The sequence below is a fragment of the Tripterygium wilfordii genome, chromosome 9 (genome assembly GCF_013401445.1).
Source record: "Tripterygium wilfordii isolate XIE 37 chromosome 9, ASM1340144v1, whole genome shotgun sequence".
Classification (NCBI taxonomy): Eukaryota; Viridiplantae; Streptophyta; class Magnoliopsida; order Celastrales; family Celastraceae; genus Tripterygium; species Tripterygium wilfordii.
This window is the reverse complement of record NC_052240.1, coordinates 2,553,277-2,572,072: the sequence shown is the minus strand read 5'-3', so window position 1 is coordinate 2,572,072 and position 18,796 is coordinate 2,553,277. Positions and strand designations below refer to the sequence as shown.

The 18,796-nt window shown below is 35.5% G+C and overlaps 3 protein-coding genes across 12 annotated transcripts in view; all 3 read left to right on the top strand.

Moving 5' to 3' along the window:
* LOC120005778 overlaps window positions 1-18,796 on the top strand; it is a 45,431-nt gene that overhangs the window by 2,622 nt on the left and 24,013 nt on the right. For 4 of the 10 annotated variants that reach the window (XR_005469886.1, XR_005469887.1, XM_038855596.1 and 1 more), the window contains 3 exons: window positions 18,006-18,106; window positions 18,218-18,259; window positions 18,329-18,719. The exons of 1 other annotated variant lie outside the window; for it this stretch is intronic. Coding sequence is in view for 7 of the 9 variants with exons in the window: in XM_038855596.1 (XP_038711524.1) it covers window positions 18,630-18,719 (90 nt within the window). In the remaining 2 variants the exon portion in view is untranslated. Of the gene's footprint in view, window positions 1-37; window positions 624-17,813; window positions 17,894-18,005; window positions 18,107-18,217; window positions 18,720-18,796 lie in introns of those variants that run through there. 5 more of the 10 variants (XM_038855598.1, XM_038855597.1, XM_038855595.1 and 2 more) reach the window with 4 other exon arrangements.
* Window positions 3,514-4,605, top strand: LOC120005782. Its single transcript, XM_038855606.1, has 3 exons — window positions 3,514-3,801; window positions 3,923-4,158; window positions 4,307-4,605. Exons 1-3 carry the CDS (start codon window positions 3,676-3,678, stop codon window positions 4,323-4,325), a joined length of 381 nt encoding a protein of 126 aa, XP_038711534.1. The 5' UTR covers window positions 3,514-3,675; the 3' UTR covers window positions 4,326-4,605.
* LOC120005781 (ribonuclease Y-like) lies at window positions 12,223-14,650 on the top strand. Its single transcript, XM_038855605.1, has 3 exons — window positions 12,223-12,378; window positions 13,950-14,230; window positions 14,384-14,650. The coding sequence occupies exons 1-3, from the start codon at window positions 12,292-12,294 to the stop codon at window positions 14,418-14,420; spliced, it is 405 nt and encodes a 134-aa protein (XP_038711533.1). The 5' UTR covers window positions 12,223-12,291; the 3' UTR covers window positions 14,421-14,650.

Here is an 18,796-nt window from a genome sequence, read left to right as displayed (position 1 = left end):
AATTCATGCTACTTTCTTTGCCCTGTTTTGTTATCAGTGATGGGATTCTGGAGCCAGTTTCTGCGGGAAGATATGATGGGGGTTCGGGACAAACATGAACCTGTGTACTTTCAATTTGCTGAAATCATGGCGTATTGGGGTTACCCATGATTCTGTTCACAGGGATCTATACTAGTTATGAAATCATGGGGTATTGGGTTACCCATGTTTCTGTTCCCAGGGATCTATACTAGTTATGAAATCATGGCGTATTGGGTTTACCCATGATTCTGTTCCCGTGGATCTATACTAATTATGAAATCATGGGGTATTGGGTTACCCATGTTTCTGTTCCTAAGGATCTGTACTAGTTATGAAATCATGGGGTATTGGGTTAGCCATGTTTCTATTCCTAGGGATCTGTACTAGTTATGAAATCATGGGGTATTGGGTTACCCAGGTTTCTGTTCCCAGGGATCTATAGCTCATTCTCTAGCGAGAATGGCTCAGCATGGTAATAATAGAGATCTTTGGTTGGTTAATCGCCCTTTGGAAATTGGTTCTCTACTCAGGAGTGACCAAGTTTCAAATCATGTAACTCTTTTTTGTTTTTAATAATATTTTCTTTCAAAATTTTTTTTTGCAAGAGTGTGGTTTTGTATATTTCCGTTTGGGGATGGGGGGCCTGCAATCCCTTCCACCTGCAATGTCTACAATATTTTTAATCGAAGGCATTCATTTCATCAAATACATATAAACCACACGATCAAATCTGCACCACTCTCTCTCCTTTATTTCGTCAATTTTTTTGTAATTTTATTTTGAATTAGTAAGGTAGGTCAGGTCGCCATTAATTGAGTTGAAATGGGCATTGTTGCTCACTTAGGAACAAAGGGATGTCATGGTTTTTGAGAAAGAAATTGTGGGGGAAGTCTTTCAAATCCAAATTCATAATTGTTGTCTTTCTCCAATTGATTTTATTGAATGGCCCTTCAAGTGATGATGGTTGTAGTTAAGTGCTTCGATGAGGATGAAGTGAGAGTGTTGAGAGAGAAAAGGAAGGGAGAGTTCATCAGATTTGAAGAGAACCTAGTCCTACATGTGTCCACCTCATGAACCAAGGGTTGAGATTTAAAACATTTCAGGAATTGCACCCACCTAGATTGCATTTGCAGGACCCTCTATCCCTTTAGTTTGAGATCTCTTTGGTAAGTTTGGAAGTTTTGATTGGATAAGTTGTAGGCTATCAAGAATATGTTTTTGCCAATGTCACCTAGTTATGGTCCCCACATTTTCCCCATGCCATCTAGTTATGGACACATGATGAATACATAAATTATGGCGAAAATATGACAAGAATAAATGGTTTTGAGGAAACTATTTATTTATTTGTTTAATAAGAAAAACAAGACTAATTAAATACTTTATTTATTCGCAACCGTAGATTATGTGGCTTTTATTTAAAAGTTGAAATAGTTTTCTTTATTCAAAAAGTGAAAATTATCTAAGTGATCCTATAAATAATTTGATTACTATTATCTTAAATACTAATATATCTATAGCTTTGAAGTCCGATTAGTTTTTTTAAGATTAGAATCTAGGCCTCTCACATCATAGACGTAGACAGGATTTAGAACGAGGGAACGTCGTGAGTTTAGGAATAATGCCCTTTGAAATTTTTTTTGTTATCTATACATTGCTTGTTAATGATATAAGTTTGTAAATATAACTAGTTCTGTAACATTATAATTATATCAAAGTCAAACATAAATTATTATATTTATAATATTTATAAAAATAATGTGTCCCTGGGCTCCACGTATCTCATTTTGGGTCCCACATAGTACCCACTTGGGGGTAGGCAAACATAAATAAACTAACAAATGCACAAAAGTGTCGTCATTTTATAAAGAAAAACAAACACATAGTACCCGCTTGTGTGGGAACCAATTTTGTTTTATTCACTTAGATTCTCCAAATACGACATGACGATGACAGATCGGATATGATGACTACATAATTTATTTGGTCGGCGTGGGTAGTTGATACAATTATTGGCCACCAAAAGATAACCAGTATTCCAATTTAGCCACACCAACCCGACATTTCAGGCCGAGTCAGAGTTAGATTGAGATGATAAAATATCAAAGATGATATTTCTGGTGGTGATGGAGTTGGATCATAGAGACATGGTACTCGTTGCCCCTGCTCTCCTCCTTCTGCTTGATGAAGAGTCAAAGATTGACAAAGGAAGTAGGGTTCATTTGCATGAACTTGGAGAGTTCGGTGCGGCTTGTGTTTGTATTTGGGTGAAATTGCTTTTTAAGATATTTTAGATTATGAGCAACGTTAGCCATGTGTGAACGCCATTAACCACATTTAGAATCTTTAATTTGATTTTAACGGTCAATTTATCACCTCAGCAAGTTGATTGATCGAAATTATTCAATTTTGCCCAGGTGGTTTAATTGTCACAAATTGAACTTTCGGTGATTAATTTAGAACAATTAAACATTTGGTGACCAAATTAGAATATTTATTATCTTTCGGTAGTCAATAGTTATATTAACCCGCTGGTAGGTAGTGTTAACTGTGGAATGTTCAATAGTTGGTAGGTAGTGCTAACTGTGGAATGTTCAAAAACATTGTCAGGAGGTCCCTCAAAAATATTTATTAGGGAAAACTAAATACTTTTAATTATTTATGAGACAGATCTTTGAAATGATGAAATAGTTTATTGGTTTATTATTCCGATATGACAGTCGAGGATCTATTTAGTATTTACTTCTCTCTGATAGTTTAAAGGTTTAAAATTTAAATTTTATAATATAAGGGTTTGTTTTGTTTGTCTTTGTCTACAATTAGGATTGTCAAAAAAAATCATTACAAACCAAATCGATTGTCTAATTGATTGATTGGTTAGTTATTGGTAAATATATATTAGTGATGAATGAAAAAAAGAAAGAACACCAAACCGTTAATAATCGAGAGACAGATCAGTTAAATTTATATTAAAAAATTGACCATGTCGCCAATAGTTGAGGGACTCTAGTGCTTTTATTTTGATTATTTAAAGTAAGCCATGTGAGGGTTTGGTGGGTACCAAAAAAGATAGACGGACCACACGGCACAAAGCAATGGATTGGTGGAGAAGAAAAATAAAAGCCAAGCCGGCCCCATTCGTTTAGCAGTGCACATCGAAGAACAGACATCAAAAGTGGTACAGGGCCTACAAAACCAACCATGAGCCGACAACTCCGTGCCCGGTCAGACGAAAGAAAGATTCTGCTCCCTCGTTGACGCTAACACGGCAAATTATGACGCCAAAATTATCCATTATTATTTACTAAAAATTATTCCCGAAGTCGAATGCTTGACTAAATCGCGCGAATGGGGCCGTTTCGCAGGTTTTCTAGCATACTTCCCATTGCGATTCTGCTGTTTGTGTTGCCACGTCATACACAAATAGAATCCTTGTCTTTTCTTTTTTTCTTTATAAGCAGCCTCCACTTCAGCGCTCGACTATCTCTTTTTACACCAACTCTCACAGCCCTTTCTGTCTTTATTGCCTGAAATTTTTTCTTGATCGAACGCTGAAAGGTATTTTTCGTTTTGATTTGCAAATCTATCGACATATTCGCTTCCTTTTTATTCAAAAACAAAAACTACTATATTTGATTGTTGAAATTAGGCACAATGAGCAGGGAAGACAGAGAGCACAATCCTCAATACAATCATGGCACTGAAGAAGGAAAGGTTTCCAGAATCAATCGCGTTAAGAAGAAGCCTCGCAGATCATCTTCGCATAAGAGGAGTCTCCAGGTAGATCTTCAATCTTCAAATCTAATTCTTCGACTACTCTGTTATTGTTGTTGTTGTTGTTGTTGTTGTTGTTTTCGGTTTGGCAGTCTAAATGTTTGATTTAATGCTTCTGGTAAAATAGAAAGTAATAAGGGAGACTTTGAAGCGGTTTAAAGATGAGATGGCGGAGGTGAGAGCTGAGATGGCGGATGTGAGAGCTGAGAATAATTCCGTGAAAGAGCACCACGAGATGATACTGACGGGGCTTGATGATCACAAATCTGATAACGCACATATGAGGGAGGTCCATAAGCATGTGATCACGCACAACAACCGCACCCTCGAGTCGCTTAATCTTCTTGCTAGGATCCTTACTGGGTAGGTTTCTCGTTACCTTTTCTGTGTGCGTAGTTCTTTATAAATACTAAAAATTTCAATGAGTTTGCTTGTGTCATTGTGTATGTAAGTTAAGTGTTTCTGTTTCTTGAACTTATGGTTCTTAATTTCTTGTCTCTCTTGTTGCTAGTTCGGGAACTGTACCATAGCAGGGACCAAGTCTCTTGTGCTTCGCAGGAAGAGCAACACAACAGATACACCACACCTACACATCCTGTGACCACCTTCATATCATTGTGCTTTTATAGCGTTTCTCAGTCTGTATATTATTACGTACCTGTTCTAAATTCTATTGCATCCCTGCTTTATTAATACGCCTAAACATCATATTACATTCGTAATACCATTGTACTTTTATGATGTAATGATGGTTCTGACCATCCTACAGTGAATTTTAATCTTTCTATATCTACTTCAATTTGAGATTCGTGTGTGGGTGTCCATAATCAACTTCAATTTGTGAAGTGCATTAGGAATTATTTGGGCGGTAATGTATAGGGAAAAATGTATCTACTACTGCTTTGGTCGTGATGATGTTTTCTATAGTACTGCTGTTCCTTACTATGGAAAAGGAAGATTGCTGCCTCAACCAGCTGATTTAACAGTCTGCGCCTTCGTTTCCAGAACACGAAATCAATATCACTGCTACAGATTTTGTTTTCCCAGGATTGCGCGTGCAAAATAATCATCCTATCCTTGGTCTCTGGATCAAGAAATGGATGCCATTGTCAATCTCTCCGAAGAATTGAATCCCATCTCTTATACTCATGTAGCTCTGGCAAAGCAGGGAGTTGGTAGACAGCAAATGTTTGCTTGAATGCTGGATAACTGAGCCGTTTGGTTTGCGTGTTTGTCGCTTCATCTGAATTTGTTATTCTTGGGAACACTTCCTGTAAGGTTAGGTTGGGTTGTGGGGAGTGGAGGTCAGGGGAGAGTTTCTTTTTTTCTTCCTTTCTTTTGTTCTTTCCTTTGCTGTGGGTAGGGTTAGTCCAGAGAGTGCAATATAATCTTCTTCCTTCTTGCTCCCGGTGTTCTTGTTTTTAGTAAATGCTTCTTCTGGGTTCCAGGCTTCTTCAGGGCCTATTCCTTTGGTGAGTCATGGGCTTCCTTCTTTTTCTCTTTTTTTTTGGGTGGGTTTGTCTGTCTAGTTTTGTTTCTTTCCCTTTTATTTTCTTTTTCTTTTTTTGGAGTTAGGTTTCCTCTCTTATCTTCTTTCTCCCTCTCAGTTTTTTCTCCTCTCAGGTGGCGCATCTTTCGCCTTCATCTCTCTCCATCTAGTCGCTTAAAGCTTTATCCGGGGTATAGTTTTTCAATATTCTTCTGGTTTGCGAGACTTCTTGGCGGCGTTGCTTCTGTTGGCGTCCCCTGGGTCTATTCCTTTCGGCTCTTGATTTTTCACCTCTTCATAGTTTGGGTCTTTCAAAAGTTCCGATTTTCTGTTATGTTGCTTTTCGTTTGTTGCGTTTTCAGTGTCTTTCTTGCAGAAAGACCTCTTTTTGGCTGCTGGTTATCTTCTCCGTTCGTTGATGGCTTCTCTGCGTGTTAATTTCTGCGGCAGTGTGGATTGGCGGTAAGTGTGATTTCAGTTGTGCCTGTCTTCCTCATTTTCCTCCATTATTTGCTTTTTCGAGGTTGTCGGGTTTCATGGCAAGTGGGAGGCAATGGTTTAGTTTTTGGGGGCGTTGTATATGACTTGATTTGCTTGCTTTGGATTTTTTGAGTTTTGGTTTAAGGTGTCTCCTGAGTTTGGATTTCCTCTGGGTTGTCTCATTCGGGTCATATTTAATCCTGTGGGTATGCATTGTCTCATTGAATTTGGGTTCTTCCAAGGTCCCTGTCCTTGTGCTGCTCTTGGGTGTTGCTTGGGTTCTGTCTTTTCTGGGTTTGGTTTTTAGTTTCCTGGGTTGTTTTCTCCTCTCTGGAGGTTGGCCATGTCTTTTAGCTCTGCTCACCGGGGGACTGTCTTTAGGAATGCTAATCTGGTGGTTCTCCGTCTTAAAATTTGTTCTTGTGGTTTTCGAAGTTTTGGGGTTCCAAATTTGGGATTAGTTACTTGGTTCGGCCTTCAGGTTTTGGCTCCTAATATGGCCTTGTACATGATTAGTGATTTGATCACTAATTATCTTAATATGTTTCTTGATGTTCTCCTTTGGTTTCTTCGCTTGTTCTTTTCTATTTAGTTATAGGGTTTTTGAGTGTTCATTGTGGATTTTCAGCTGCTTTTGTTTCCTTGTAGGGTTTTGATTAGGGGTCGGCATTGGCCAGTCCGATTTTTTTCAAGCCCAGATCTGAGCCCGATTTTGAGAATCGAGTTTCGGGTTGAGCCCGACTTTGTGTCTTATTCTAGGAAGCACGGATACTTCCCATATGAATCCGTCCCGATGTCGGACACCGACACGCCTCGGACACGTGTCAAGGCCGTGTCCCGTGTCCATGTCCGTGCTTCCTAGGCCTTATTGATTGATTGAATGAGCTGAGCCCAACTTTGCAACCAGCTCACAAATGCTCTCAAGGCTCGCAACAAGATGGGCTTCATAGATGGAGACGAAGGTCACCCAAGTCATCAAGATTGGATTCAATGTGACAGTTCGATAAATACTGGATCACTAACTGCGTATCTCAAGATATTTTGGTTAGTTCAACCTCGAGAACATCTTATGATTTGAGGTTGAATTTGAAAAACATGTACTCTTCTGCCAATCCTACAAGGAATTTTGAGTTAACAAGATCGATTTCCAACATTAAGTAAGGGAACTCCACTGTCAATGAATACTCTGGGATGAACTTCATCAATACAAAAGGATGCATGTCTGCAAATGTGATCTGTGCTCAGGCAATGTTGAAAAGGTTGCCTTTGCTAAAAGGAACAAAGAGAAATTACTACGGTTTCTGATGGGTCTCAATGAATGCTCTGAGCATGAACAAATCAAATTCTCGTAATGGACCCATTACCTGAGGTGAGCAGGGCATTTGCTCAAGTATTCCAAGCTGAAAGGAAATCAGCTGTTAACGGCAAGTATCTGCAGAAGGAATCAAACACTCAGGATCCAATGGCCATGCAGGTGACTGGCAGGAACACTCACAACTTTGAAAAGGATTCTAGGGGAGTTCAATTCGAATGACTTATTTTTCGCCTATATGATTTTTTTTGCCATACTTATTCAGTGGCAAAAAAATTTTAAAAAAAAAGGTTAATTAGTAATAAGTCCATCAAATCAAATTTTTATTCTAATAAATTCACTTTATTTTTTTCCAATCCATAAGGTAGACAAAATGGATAAGATTTATTCTATTAATTAGACAAATTATTTAAAATATATTTTTTATTTATCATATTACTCTCAACCCTTATTTTACTTCTAGATTTATCCTCTTAATTAGTCAAATATTTATTAATTTATCAAAGATTACACAATTTAATCAACAACTTTTTCATTAACATTAGTTTTTAATTCGTCAAACACCTCATAACATATTTTATAAGTTTAAGTGTAGCATTTTTTCATTAATATTGAAAATCAATATAATCGTTTTATCAAACCAACACTTACTTTTATTTATACAAAAGTAATTGTACAACATGACACAACCACAAACATTTATCTACTTCACTCTCGGTGACACACCACTCTGTTTCGTACTTTGTCATTCATGTTCTCACTCTCTTACTTGCTCTGTTCTTGCACGCATACACTACTACACTCAAGCCTATTTATAATTGCCTAAAGTTGGTTAGTTGCCGACTTAAATTGTCCAGATAGTTCTATGAAAGTTGGTGGGAGAGTTCTCTTGAAGCCACCAACAATTTCAAGAAAGTTAAGTATAAAGAAAATTCTAGAGATGTAGCAGAAAATAACATCCTAGAATATCTAGTGAAGAGTCGGTGATGACCAATATGGGGATTGGGAAGTAAGTCATGATTAGGGTTCGGTATCGGGCTTTGGGCCGGGCTTGGCTCTCAAAATGAGGCTCAGGCTCGACCCAAGCCCCTAAGGCTCAGGCCTTTGGGTCAGGTTGAGCCTGCCTTTTGATTATATAATATTTATATATGTATTTTTCTGAGGAAATGTATTATATATATATGCATATGTGTAATATTTATGTATATGTATTATGTATATATATACATACATTGCAAATATAATATATATGTATACATGCATAATATATATAGATATGTAAATATATACATACATATATATATAATGTATGTTGTATAGTCGGGTTTGGGTCGGGCCGAGTCAAAATTGGCCCAAGGGGTTGGGCTTCGGGTCGGGCTAGGTTCAGAGAAATGGAGCTCAGGCCCGGTCTAATTTCTGGCAGGGCCTGGGTCAGACCTAAGCCCTTGGGCCAAATGGTGACCCCTAGTCTTGATTTAGTGACTGGATTTGGCTCCATATATGTTTCTAATGGGGTTAATACAACTTTTGGTCACTGAAAAATTTTTCATTTTTCATTTTGGTCACTGAATGTTCAATTGTTTCTACATCATCACCAAAAATTGTAATATGTTGCAATATGGTTATTATTATTGTGTTTAACTGTTTCCACATGATCACCAAAAGTGACTAAAATAAAACATATTACTATTTTAGGTGACCATGTTTAAACATTTGAATATTCAATGACTAAAATGAAAAATATAAAATCTTTCAGTGACCAAAAATTATATTAGCCCGTTTCTAATGAGTATAAGATACCTATTCAATTCCAACGACTTATTTTTTGCATATTTGTTTTTTTTTTTTTGCCATACTTATTCAGTGGCAAATTTTTTTAAAAAAATGTGTTAATTGACAATAGATTCCTCAAATCAAATTTTTATTCCAATAGATTCACTTTAATTTTTTTTCAATCCAAAAGGTCGATAAAGTGGATGAGATTTATTCTATTAATTAGAGAAATTATTTAAAAAATATTTTTTATTGATCAAGATACTCTCAACCCTTGTACCCTTGTTTGGTACAAGGGTAATGGGGTGTAATAGTTACAAGGGTAATTAAATTTTAAGTTTACTTGTGTTTGTTATGTCAGTATAACTTTTACTCCTGTAATAAATTTTAGTAATTGAGCTTATTTTTTACACATAAAGTTTACTAGTGGGGGGACCTGGGTAATAAAAAGTAATAAGAAGTTTTACTCCAATCTATTACCCCTTTAAATAAAAGCCCATAAGTTATATATAACTTATATATATATATAAGTGCATATGTGTGTGTATATGTGTCTAAAAGCCCATAAGTTATATACACACATATATATACACATATACATACACACACGTATATATACATATGCACAGACACATATACACACACATATATACACACACACACATGCACTTATGTATATGTATATGTATATATATACACATATACATACACACACACATATATACATATATATATATATATATATATATACATACACACACACGCAGACACATATATACACATACATATATATATATACACACACACATATACACACACACACATATACATATATATATATACACAGACACATATATATACACACACATATATACACACACACACATGCACTTATATATATATATATATATATATAAGTGTATATATATATATATATATGTATGTATACACATATACATACACACATATATACAAAAATTGTTAACAATTGTTGTTATATATATATATATATATGTCTGGCTGTGTGTATATATATGCATATGTATCTATATTTTTAAAATTTTGGTACATGATAGTCGTAACAATAAAAAACATAATCTCACTTTTTCTAGTTTGGTTCATTACAATAATAACAAACAAGGGTAATGGTATTACACCAGTAATGTATAGTCGTAACAAACAAGAGTAATGAATACTTGGGTAAATTTTACCCTTCTTTACCAAACAAGGGTAACACTTATTCTCTATAATTGTTATTACCCTTGTAACATTTACATGGGTAACAAATTATACCTCTAAATTCTTACCCCCATACCAAACGCACCATAAATATAAACCATTAAATATATTTGCTCATTCTTATTACTTAGTTGACCAAACTTTGATAGACTTTTTTTTTCGGAAACAGCAAAAAAATCATGATAGTGTCGCGCGAGAATAGATGTGCAACCACCACAACTGACGTCCATTGCGCGATGTTCGCGCGATTGTGTAAAAACAAAGGAAAAAAGGCAACCACTTTCGAAAAAAAAAAGAGGCTACCACTTCAGACAGCCTAGTAGGCCTCTACCTGTCTTTATTATCATTACGAATCATTCAAATCAAAGGAACCATCTTCTTTACTTTCTCTTCACGACAAGATAAACGCATCCCCATCGGATTGGGATATGCTCTTGCGTCATAATCTATTCTCTGACGTCTCTTTCTCTATGTATAAGACCACCCACATCATAATTTCTGAATTTACCATAACAATATATTTTTCACATATTTATAGTTTCCATCACCCAACACATATTATAAATTATTTAAATATTGATTCTCAATGTGCTTTACGCTGGTCTCTCTTCTTTTCTTTTTTTTTCTTTGGCCTTTTTTAAGAGACAGGGTGCCAAAGTTAAAGTTGCCACACTTTCCTAATAATACGTGCCTGTATGAAATCTCTTACTGATGTATATTCTGCTTACGTAGCTGCAATATCTAGTTTTTCCTGAGAAAGAGGTGGAAGTTGTTAGGTGGTTGTGCACCATCTATCACATTAAACAATTATGATAAGGATCTCTATAGTTGGTATCGTCAATTGTTGAATTGTATGTACGGGTTTTCATGTGCATCATGTGGGACTAGGGACGGAGCCAGGAATTTATGTGAGGGTGAGCAAAATCAAACAAAGGTTCGGGTCGGAAATTTTTTGGGGTTATTTATGCTTTCGAAATTATGAAAGATAACACTAAAATTTTGAGGGGTTATTTATGCTTTCGAAATTACTTGGATCATATACGTCCAACTCAATAGTTAAGATAACTATGATACCAATTTACTGGGATCTTTAACATTTTTGTTTGCCATCAAATGAACTTGATATAGATTGTATCAACTATCATTAGTTACCCATTATAATTGATGCTTCTATTTGCCACACAGATGAAGATGATAGCAGAGATCCAATTGCCATTTTAAGTGTCCTATAGAAGTTGCTCTCGTTCTGTAGCGTACACTTGCATGAGATATAGCTTTGTTGTTGAAGGAAGCTGCCTGACAGAATCTTCATACTGAACTCAAAAGGGAGGTGATGTTTTCTCGGAAAACCAACCTTACCACCATTGAAAACCAGGACCTTTCTGTGTAACCTGCAAAATGAACCTCGTTGTACATTCATATGTATTCAACCTTTTATTTTCAATTCTGAGTCTTTTTACTTCAATTTCATGGTATGAAAACTGCAGAGTATATTTTGATTCTCTTATCCAAATTTCATCTGACTCAGTCTAATAGTGTATGGTCAAAATTGATAAAGAATTGCTTTGGTTGTATGGTTTTTAACCTACCAAGAATTTTCAAACCGATTCCGGCAAAATTGGCGTACAAATCCAGGAAGAAAATGCAAATCACTTTCAGTCATTGTCAATCAAGGATCCGGGGGTCGTTTGGTCCCTAGTGTCCGGTACTAACACCGGCCATTGATTTTGAGCCGTTGGATTTGTGAAATCAAATCCCACGGCTGATATGGCTTGGCCCAACGGCTCAAAATAAATACCGGACGACCCCGGATCCGTCAAATAAACAATGTGTCAAATCACACCCACCTTGTGGGGATAGGTGATTGGAATTAATCCAATCAATTCCATCAATGGTGCAGATAATGTAGAGGTGCTTAAATAATTCCAACAAATACTTTTCTCACCTCGCGCGAGTTCGCTCGATTACTACAATTGACTTGCGAAGGCCAGACTTCCATATGTTTCATTGATTATGTGGAATCTTTGAAGCCATAATTTCTCTTTTCTTGTTCTATTTCGTATTTATTACTTAATGGCAGACTTCATTGACTTTGACTGCCGTCTTACTTCTCTGTATATATATTTGAATGCTATGGAGCCTTGTATTGACGACTGTGGTGGTCTGTTGTTTGGTCTTTTTATTCTGTTTGTAAGCAGAAGAAATGCAAGAGAATTCCAGAAAATGCAAGAGGATTCCAGATTTTGCAAGCAGAAGAAATTGTGGAGTGAGAAAGCGCAGAAGACATACGGTATTGATCCCACATTGCTTTAACCGTAATGCTTTTAATATTGAATTATGTAGTGTATAATTTGTTCAACAATTACTCATATTAGAAGAATTATTTAATACTTAAAAGCTCTAAGAAAAGGGAAAGTTGTGCGAGAGGGGAGCTTAACTTATCAGTTGAACATTATTGATGTGGGTTGGTTATTTTTTATATGGGGTATAATTATATTTTCGGGTACCTAAGTAACTGGTATAAAAGAGTTACAACCCTAGCTGAATATACTACTAGAATTCCTATATTAAAAACAATCGTCAACCCCATAGACGTAGGTATATTGTTGAACGACATAAATCTTGTGTTCTTCTTCTTTCATTATTATTTTTCATTGCACTGCTTATTATAGCTCTATTGTCTAATTGTTTGCAGAGGGTCTGTTTCACAACATCATCTGGATTGGGCTACTTTGTGTAGTTTTATGGATTAGTGAATGTTGTCGTTGTTAGATCTTGGTGTTTGTATTTTGGGCACTAATAAATATGGGAGCTACACGTTCTTTGGAACGAGTCCGGGTTTGAGTATGTGCATTTTCGGGCGTAGATAAAAGTAAGATATTTACATTTTAAAAAATCTATATCGTGTGAATAAGAAGTTGATCTCTAAAATGATCACATAAAGTCGTAAGGATAAAGATGTGAAACCCAAATCTCACAATGGAAGTTTGTGAGTTCGAAGTGGAGTTTATAAGACACCATCTTGATGGTATTAACTTGGGCCCAAGGGCACACAAAGTTTTGTGGGAGAAAGCCATAAATAGACTCTGCCACTTTAATTTGGGTTGGGCCAAAACACACACTTGCACCAGCGTCGGGGAGGCGCGGGTCATGGGTGATGGGCTTGATCGATGTTTGTTCAATTTAAAATTACAATTTAATTTAGTTTCTAATTCTACTGTTACAAGGTGTAAGAACTATGATTTTAATATCCCGTTACAAAATATGTAACTTATATGATTGGTTTTTATTAAGAATTAAATTACGTTTTTATTGACATTCCTTTTAAAAGGTCGTATTTAGAGGAAAGAAATTAAGCTCTCCATGTGATTCCAAAAAATTACTTTTCGCCATGATATTGCGGATAGTGCTACAACTAGGGCTGTCCAAAAAAAAAACTTTGCCCAGTCAAACTAATTTGATTGATTATTGTCAAATACATGTTATTGATGACCAACCAAAAAAATCGATCAAACCGTCAATAACCGATCAATCAGTTCGATAAATTTATGGCAAAAAACCGACCGTGCACACCCCTACCTGCCACAGTGTGTAACCGTAGACTTGGGAGGTGATATTGCAACATCTATGAGCACAACCATATAAGGTAGACAATAAATCACTTTAAGGCTAGAGGTGAAATCTGGCCTCGATTCTTCCTATTGTAAGAATTTTCTATTATGTATTTTAGTTCTTTGAATTTGAATTGGTATCTTGTTGAATTGTATGTGTGAATTTCGCTAACGGTTCCATTATATAAGTCTTAGTGGATCCAGATTTATATGCTACTGGTACTAATAGTTGTTTATATATTGTGAGCAGAACAGGGAATTAAAGAGGAAAATAAAGGCTATGATTGAGCGACTGAGGGCGGAGATGGTGGAGATTGGGGAGGAACAACAATGCATAAAAGAGGGGCAAAGACAAGTGAGCGAAAAGTACGAGAAGATTGAGGCAGAACGAGAGCAACTCAAGAGAGAAACAGAGATCATTGCCAAGCAGAGTGCAAGCATTCAATTGCGCTTAAATTTGATGTTCAGAATCGTGAAAGCAAGAGGTCAAAACGATTCGGTTTTAACTGATCAACTTACTCAGTCACTACGGTTGGTTTGATTTCCTTCACCTTTCACTTTCTTTTTCTTTTTCTTTTTAATTTCGAGTTCCAGTGTTAATTAATTACTTGAGTAAATCAAGTCACTTGTTGTTAAAAACAGTGATCACACCATTAACACATTTTGTTTTTCTGTGTGTTCCAGTGATTTATTAGCTAAGGAGAATGAGCAGATGCGGTGACGAATAATTATTAATATCACGCACGAGAAGAATGAATAAATAATCTGCACTACTTTTCACTTCAAATTTAATTTTTAATATTACGCACGAGAAGAATGAATAAATAATTTGTTCTCTCTTCAAATTAAGAAGCTATTGTGCTTTCTGGACCCTGTGTGGATTCCTATCTACTTGCACGTGTGAGATTGAAATTTAAATAATAATAATCATCTTATGTTATTTAAACTATAGTGCTATTTTTTTTTAGATTTTTGATATCTAAATGTGACGAAATTTTATTTGCACATCGTCAAATTATATAAGTTTATACCATTTTTAAATTTCTTTTGTCAAAAAAGTTTGCAAAGGAAGATCGATTTCATTCAACTTGAGAATATGTGATCAATGGTCAAGAAATAATCCCCCACAACCGTGAAAGAAACTTCCTTTCCATGCAAATATACATTGGCAACGCGGGACACTGAGATGGAACTTTGGCAGTGTCGAAACAATGAAATCCTGCAGCTGCAACTGAGCCTGAAAATCTAGCTGCAAGACGAACAGCTAACGTAGAATCTAGAATGACTCCAGACCTAAGACCTCTCTACAATGCAGGCCATCCTTCGAAAGAGACAACATCTAATGGCCTCTTTAACATCACAAACTGAACGATTATCAAAGAGTTGAGACCCATGAATGATTATCAAATCCCAATTCTAAACACTTGAACGATTGATTTATTTAAAACACATCTCTCAACTAATTTTAAGTCATAAAAATATGCAAAAATAATTAATTAAGGATAAACTTATATTACTTTCAATTAATTAACTATATATTAAAAAGTGTTTTTAGAAAATAAAAAATTAAGCCTAAAAAAGTTAATACAATTATTATTTCTTTAAAATTTAACAATATAAATCAACTATTCACTTATTTGTGAGGTAGATCTTTGAAACCAGGGTGTAAAAAGGTCGGGTTTATGCTAATTCGAGTGAGGGTTGTGTCAAATTAATTTAGGTTAATTTTTTTTAAAAAATCATTGTATTTTTTAGTCAAATTATCAAAAAACTAAAAACCATTAAGCATACATTCATATTAAATTATGCATAGCTATTTATTGAGTTTATTGAAAGGACATATTAACAATTATTATGTTGACTATTAGTAAAAAAATTAGAAATTCAATCATAATAATGAGGGCAAATGTTACAGACACCCTTGTGGTAGGGGTCATTTTTACATGCACTCCCTCGTTTTGAATTTACAGGAATTGGATCCCCTTGTACTTTCATTTAGTGCCATTTCATTTAATGCTGTCTCTGCAACTACTACAAAAGCAAAAATGAGTGACAAATCCAAAATGTAAATAACAAAAAAGAAAGCCATTGGGTGCACCTGCATGCCTTCTTGTTGAAATTCTTCTCATCAATTCCATAAAGAGAATTGAAAACATTGGGCTCCAGTCTACAAGAATATGTACGATCTGGGGTGGAGGAATAAGCAATTGGGAGTGTGAGTCGGATATGTGGTGTTGGGAAGAAGAGGAGAGGGAACTTCCACCGAGTGAAACTTTGTGGGATGGAGGAGGAATCAGGTGTGATTTAGAAGGTAGTTGAATCATACATATGCTTCTGTACGGCTCAAACTCTTGTCTAATATTAAAGACGCCGTTTGCAACAACATGATTAAGCAAAATAATTTATGATTCGTTATGACATTGTTTTAAACGTCATCAGTGTTTTTTTAATTTTAAGACAATGAAGCTGTTTTAAAAAGCGTCATTAGTGAATATTCTTTTTCAATGACGTTGTTTGTAACAGTGTCAAATGTCATTTCGGTAAAAAAAATCAAAGAAGTACTATTTATGGTATTTAAAATATGTCAGAGGTCCTGTATATGAAAAAAACTCCTCGTTTAGGATCGTCTTTAGCATAAATGTTAAGACGCAGCCAAATGACAATTTGGCGGCACAAAATTCGAAGCAATTTTTGTGGCATATTATACTACTTTCAAAATGCTACCAATTTGAACAATTTTACTAATATTTTCATTTATACTCCTGATGTCCTTAGTATTTCATTGTTATTCCCATTCTACCCCTCATCCTATTAATTAATAAATTATCTTTATTTTCATTAATTAATTAATTAATTATATTTATTTATAAATTAATTATCTTTATTGTATTAATTAATTACGTATCCTTATTTTTATAAATTAATTAATTATCTTTATTTTATTTTAAATAATTATCATTATTTTATAAATTAATTTCTATTTATTTTTACCTTATTTTTATCAATTAATTTCTATTTATTTTAACAATTATATGCTTATGTTACAACTTAAATGCATAATACCCCTACACGAAATTTGTCACAAATTGCTACACATCATAAATGTTACCAATAAAAGTTGAACCAACACTACCAACCGTTCATGCAGCATATCTGTAACTAAAATTGTCCACCATTTCTGCTATCATCATTTTTACCAACATTTCTGCTAGCATATATGCTACTTTCAATATGCTTAGCCAAATGGAGCCTAGGAGCAATTGTAGTAATGACAATTTATTCGGGAATGAATGGAGAAAAAGCGGAATTTGCTAGGACATGGATGAAGAAATTGATATAACAATGACATTTTATTGGGTTATTTTTGCTAAGTCAAGTGGTATGACATGGAACTTGCTTTGCCCATATGTTAGCTTCTTTTTATGATATTTGAGACTCACCTCAACTATCACACTCATAATTATACAAAAATATATACTAGGTCTCATCTCTATTATATCAAAAAACATACTAATAAATTTACATCGTTATACAAATACATTTTATTGGTCTAACCACATCATCAAAATACTCAAACACATCAACAAAACACATTCTTAAATGCATTTTGTTAGCCCCAACAAAACCACTGGTTTCTCTAAATATATAATGAGCAGCTGGCCTGCCCTCCTTGGGTCGCTCCCTCCTCAACTCTCACACCAACTTTCACCTCTATTTCTTTGTTGACTGTATTTGTCCAGCCGGACAATTATACCAAGCCTTCCTTACCGATTCATCTGCAACACATTCAATTAATTTCAATGCTTCCCTTCGATTGGGCAAATATATATAATATTTTATTACGTTGAACCTGATTCGAATCTGACTTGAACCCCGATTGAACCTTTAGACCGTGAATTGAAGAATTTTTTGGTTCAATGATCAATCCGATTTTAAAAACTTTGGACAATATAAGTATATATTTGTTTCATTAGTAATATATTGGTAAAAAAAAAGGTTCAAAATTGAATACAGACTTTGTTGTATTTTGTACTTTGTTCACGTGGGCCCTCTTGTCTTAAAGCCCCGTGGGCCCACTTGCCTTACGCCCACCTCGTTTTCCCCTATATAATGACCCTGCACAGGCGCTCACCTTATACTTCACACCCCCTCGCATCTTTCCTGCGTGAATTTGTCTTGATCGAACTCTGCAAGGTACGTATTGTTCATTTCGATTTGGCAAATATATGGATAGATTGGCTTCCTTTTTTATTCGAAAAAAAAAAGCAACTATATTTGATTTTCTACTTTTGATTGCTGAAATTAGGGACAATCATGGCACCAAAGAAGGACTAGGTTTACAGAATCAATCGTGTTGGGAAGAAGCCTCGCAGGTCACGGTCATCTTCGTGTAAGAGGACTCTCGAGGTATATATTCAATTTTCAGTCTTGAAGTACGTATTCCGATGTTCAAATTCAGTTGGTTTGTATCGAATTGCAATCTCATTGATCGATTTTGGGGAATTTTTTTTATTGGAGGCGGAAATGGCGGAGAGGAAGCCTCAACGAACCTTTCTTAAGGTAATTACTGTATGATTGACCAAGCATTCGAAACCTCATCGATGATGATTTGATTTGTGTACAAAACAGAAAAGATGATTGGCCTGAAACGCCTAAAACGGGGCGGGGAGAGCTGAGAGCAAGTTGTTGACATCCAAAGAATCTCTTCATCAAGAGTGTCCTAGCTTGAAGTCTTCTCCTGCAAATCTTAGTTGCAGGCTTCTCAAAACTATCCTGCTGGAGTCCAACTCCTATCCGATTCACTCTAGCTATTTGTTTCCTGACTTTTTTCTGTTTGCTGCTTATTTCTTTATAAATACTAAACATTTCTCTGAGTTCGTTTATATATGTTAAGTTACGTGTTTCTGTTTCTTGATATTATGGTTCTTTCATGTCTCTCTTGTTGCTAATTCGGAAACTGTACCATGGCATGGACCAAGTCTCTACTGCTTCGAGGATTCAAGGAAGACCAACACAGCAGGTACACCCACACATCTTGTTACTTACTTCATACCGTTGTGCTTTTCAATCGAGGTCCTGGGCCGCTGCCGGAGCCCC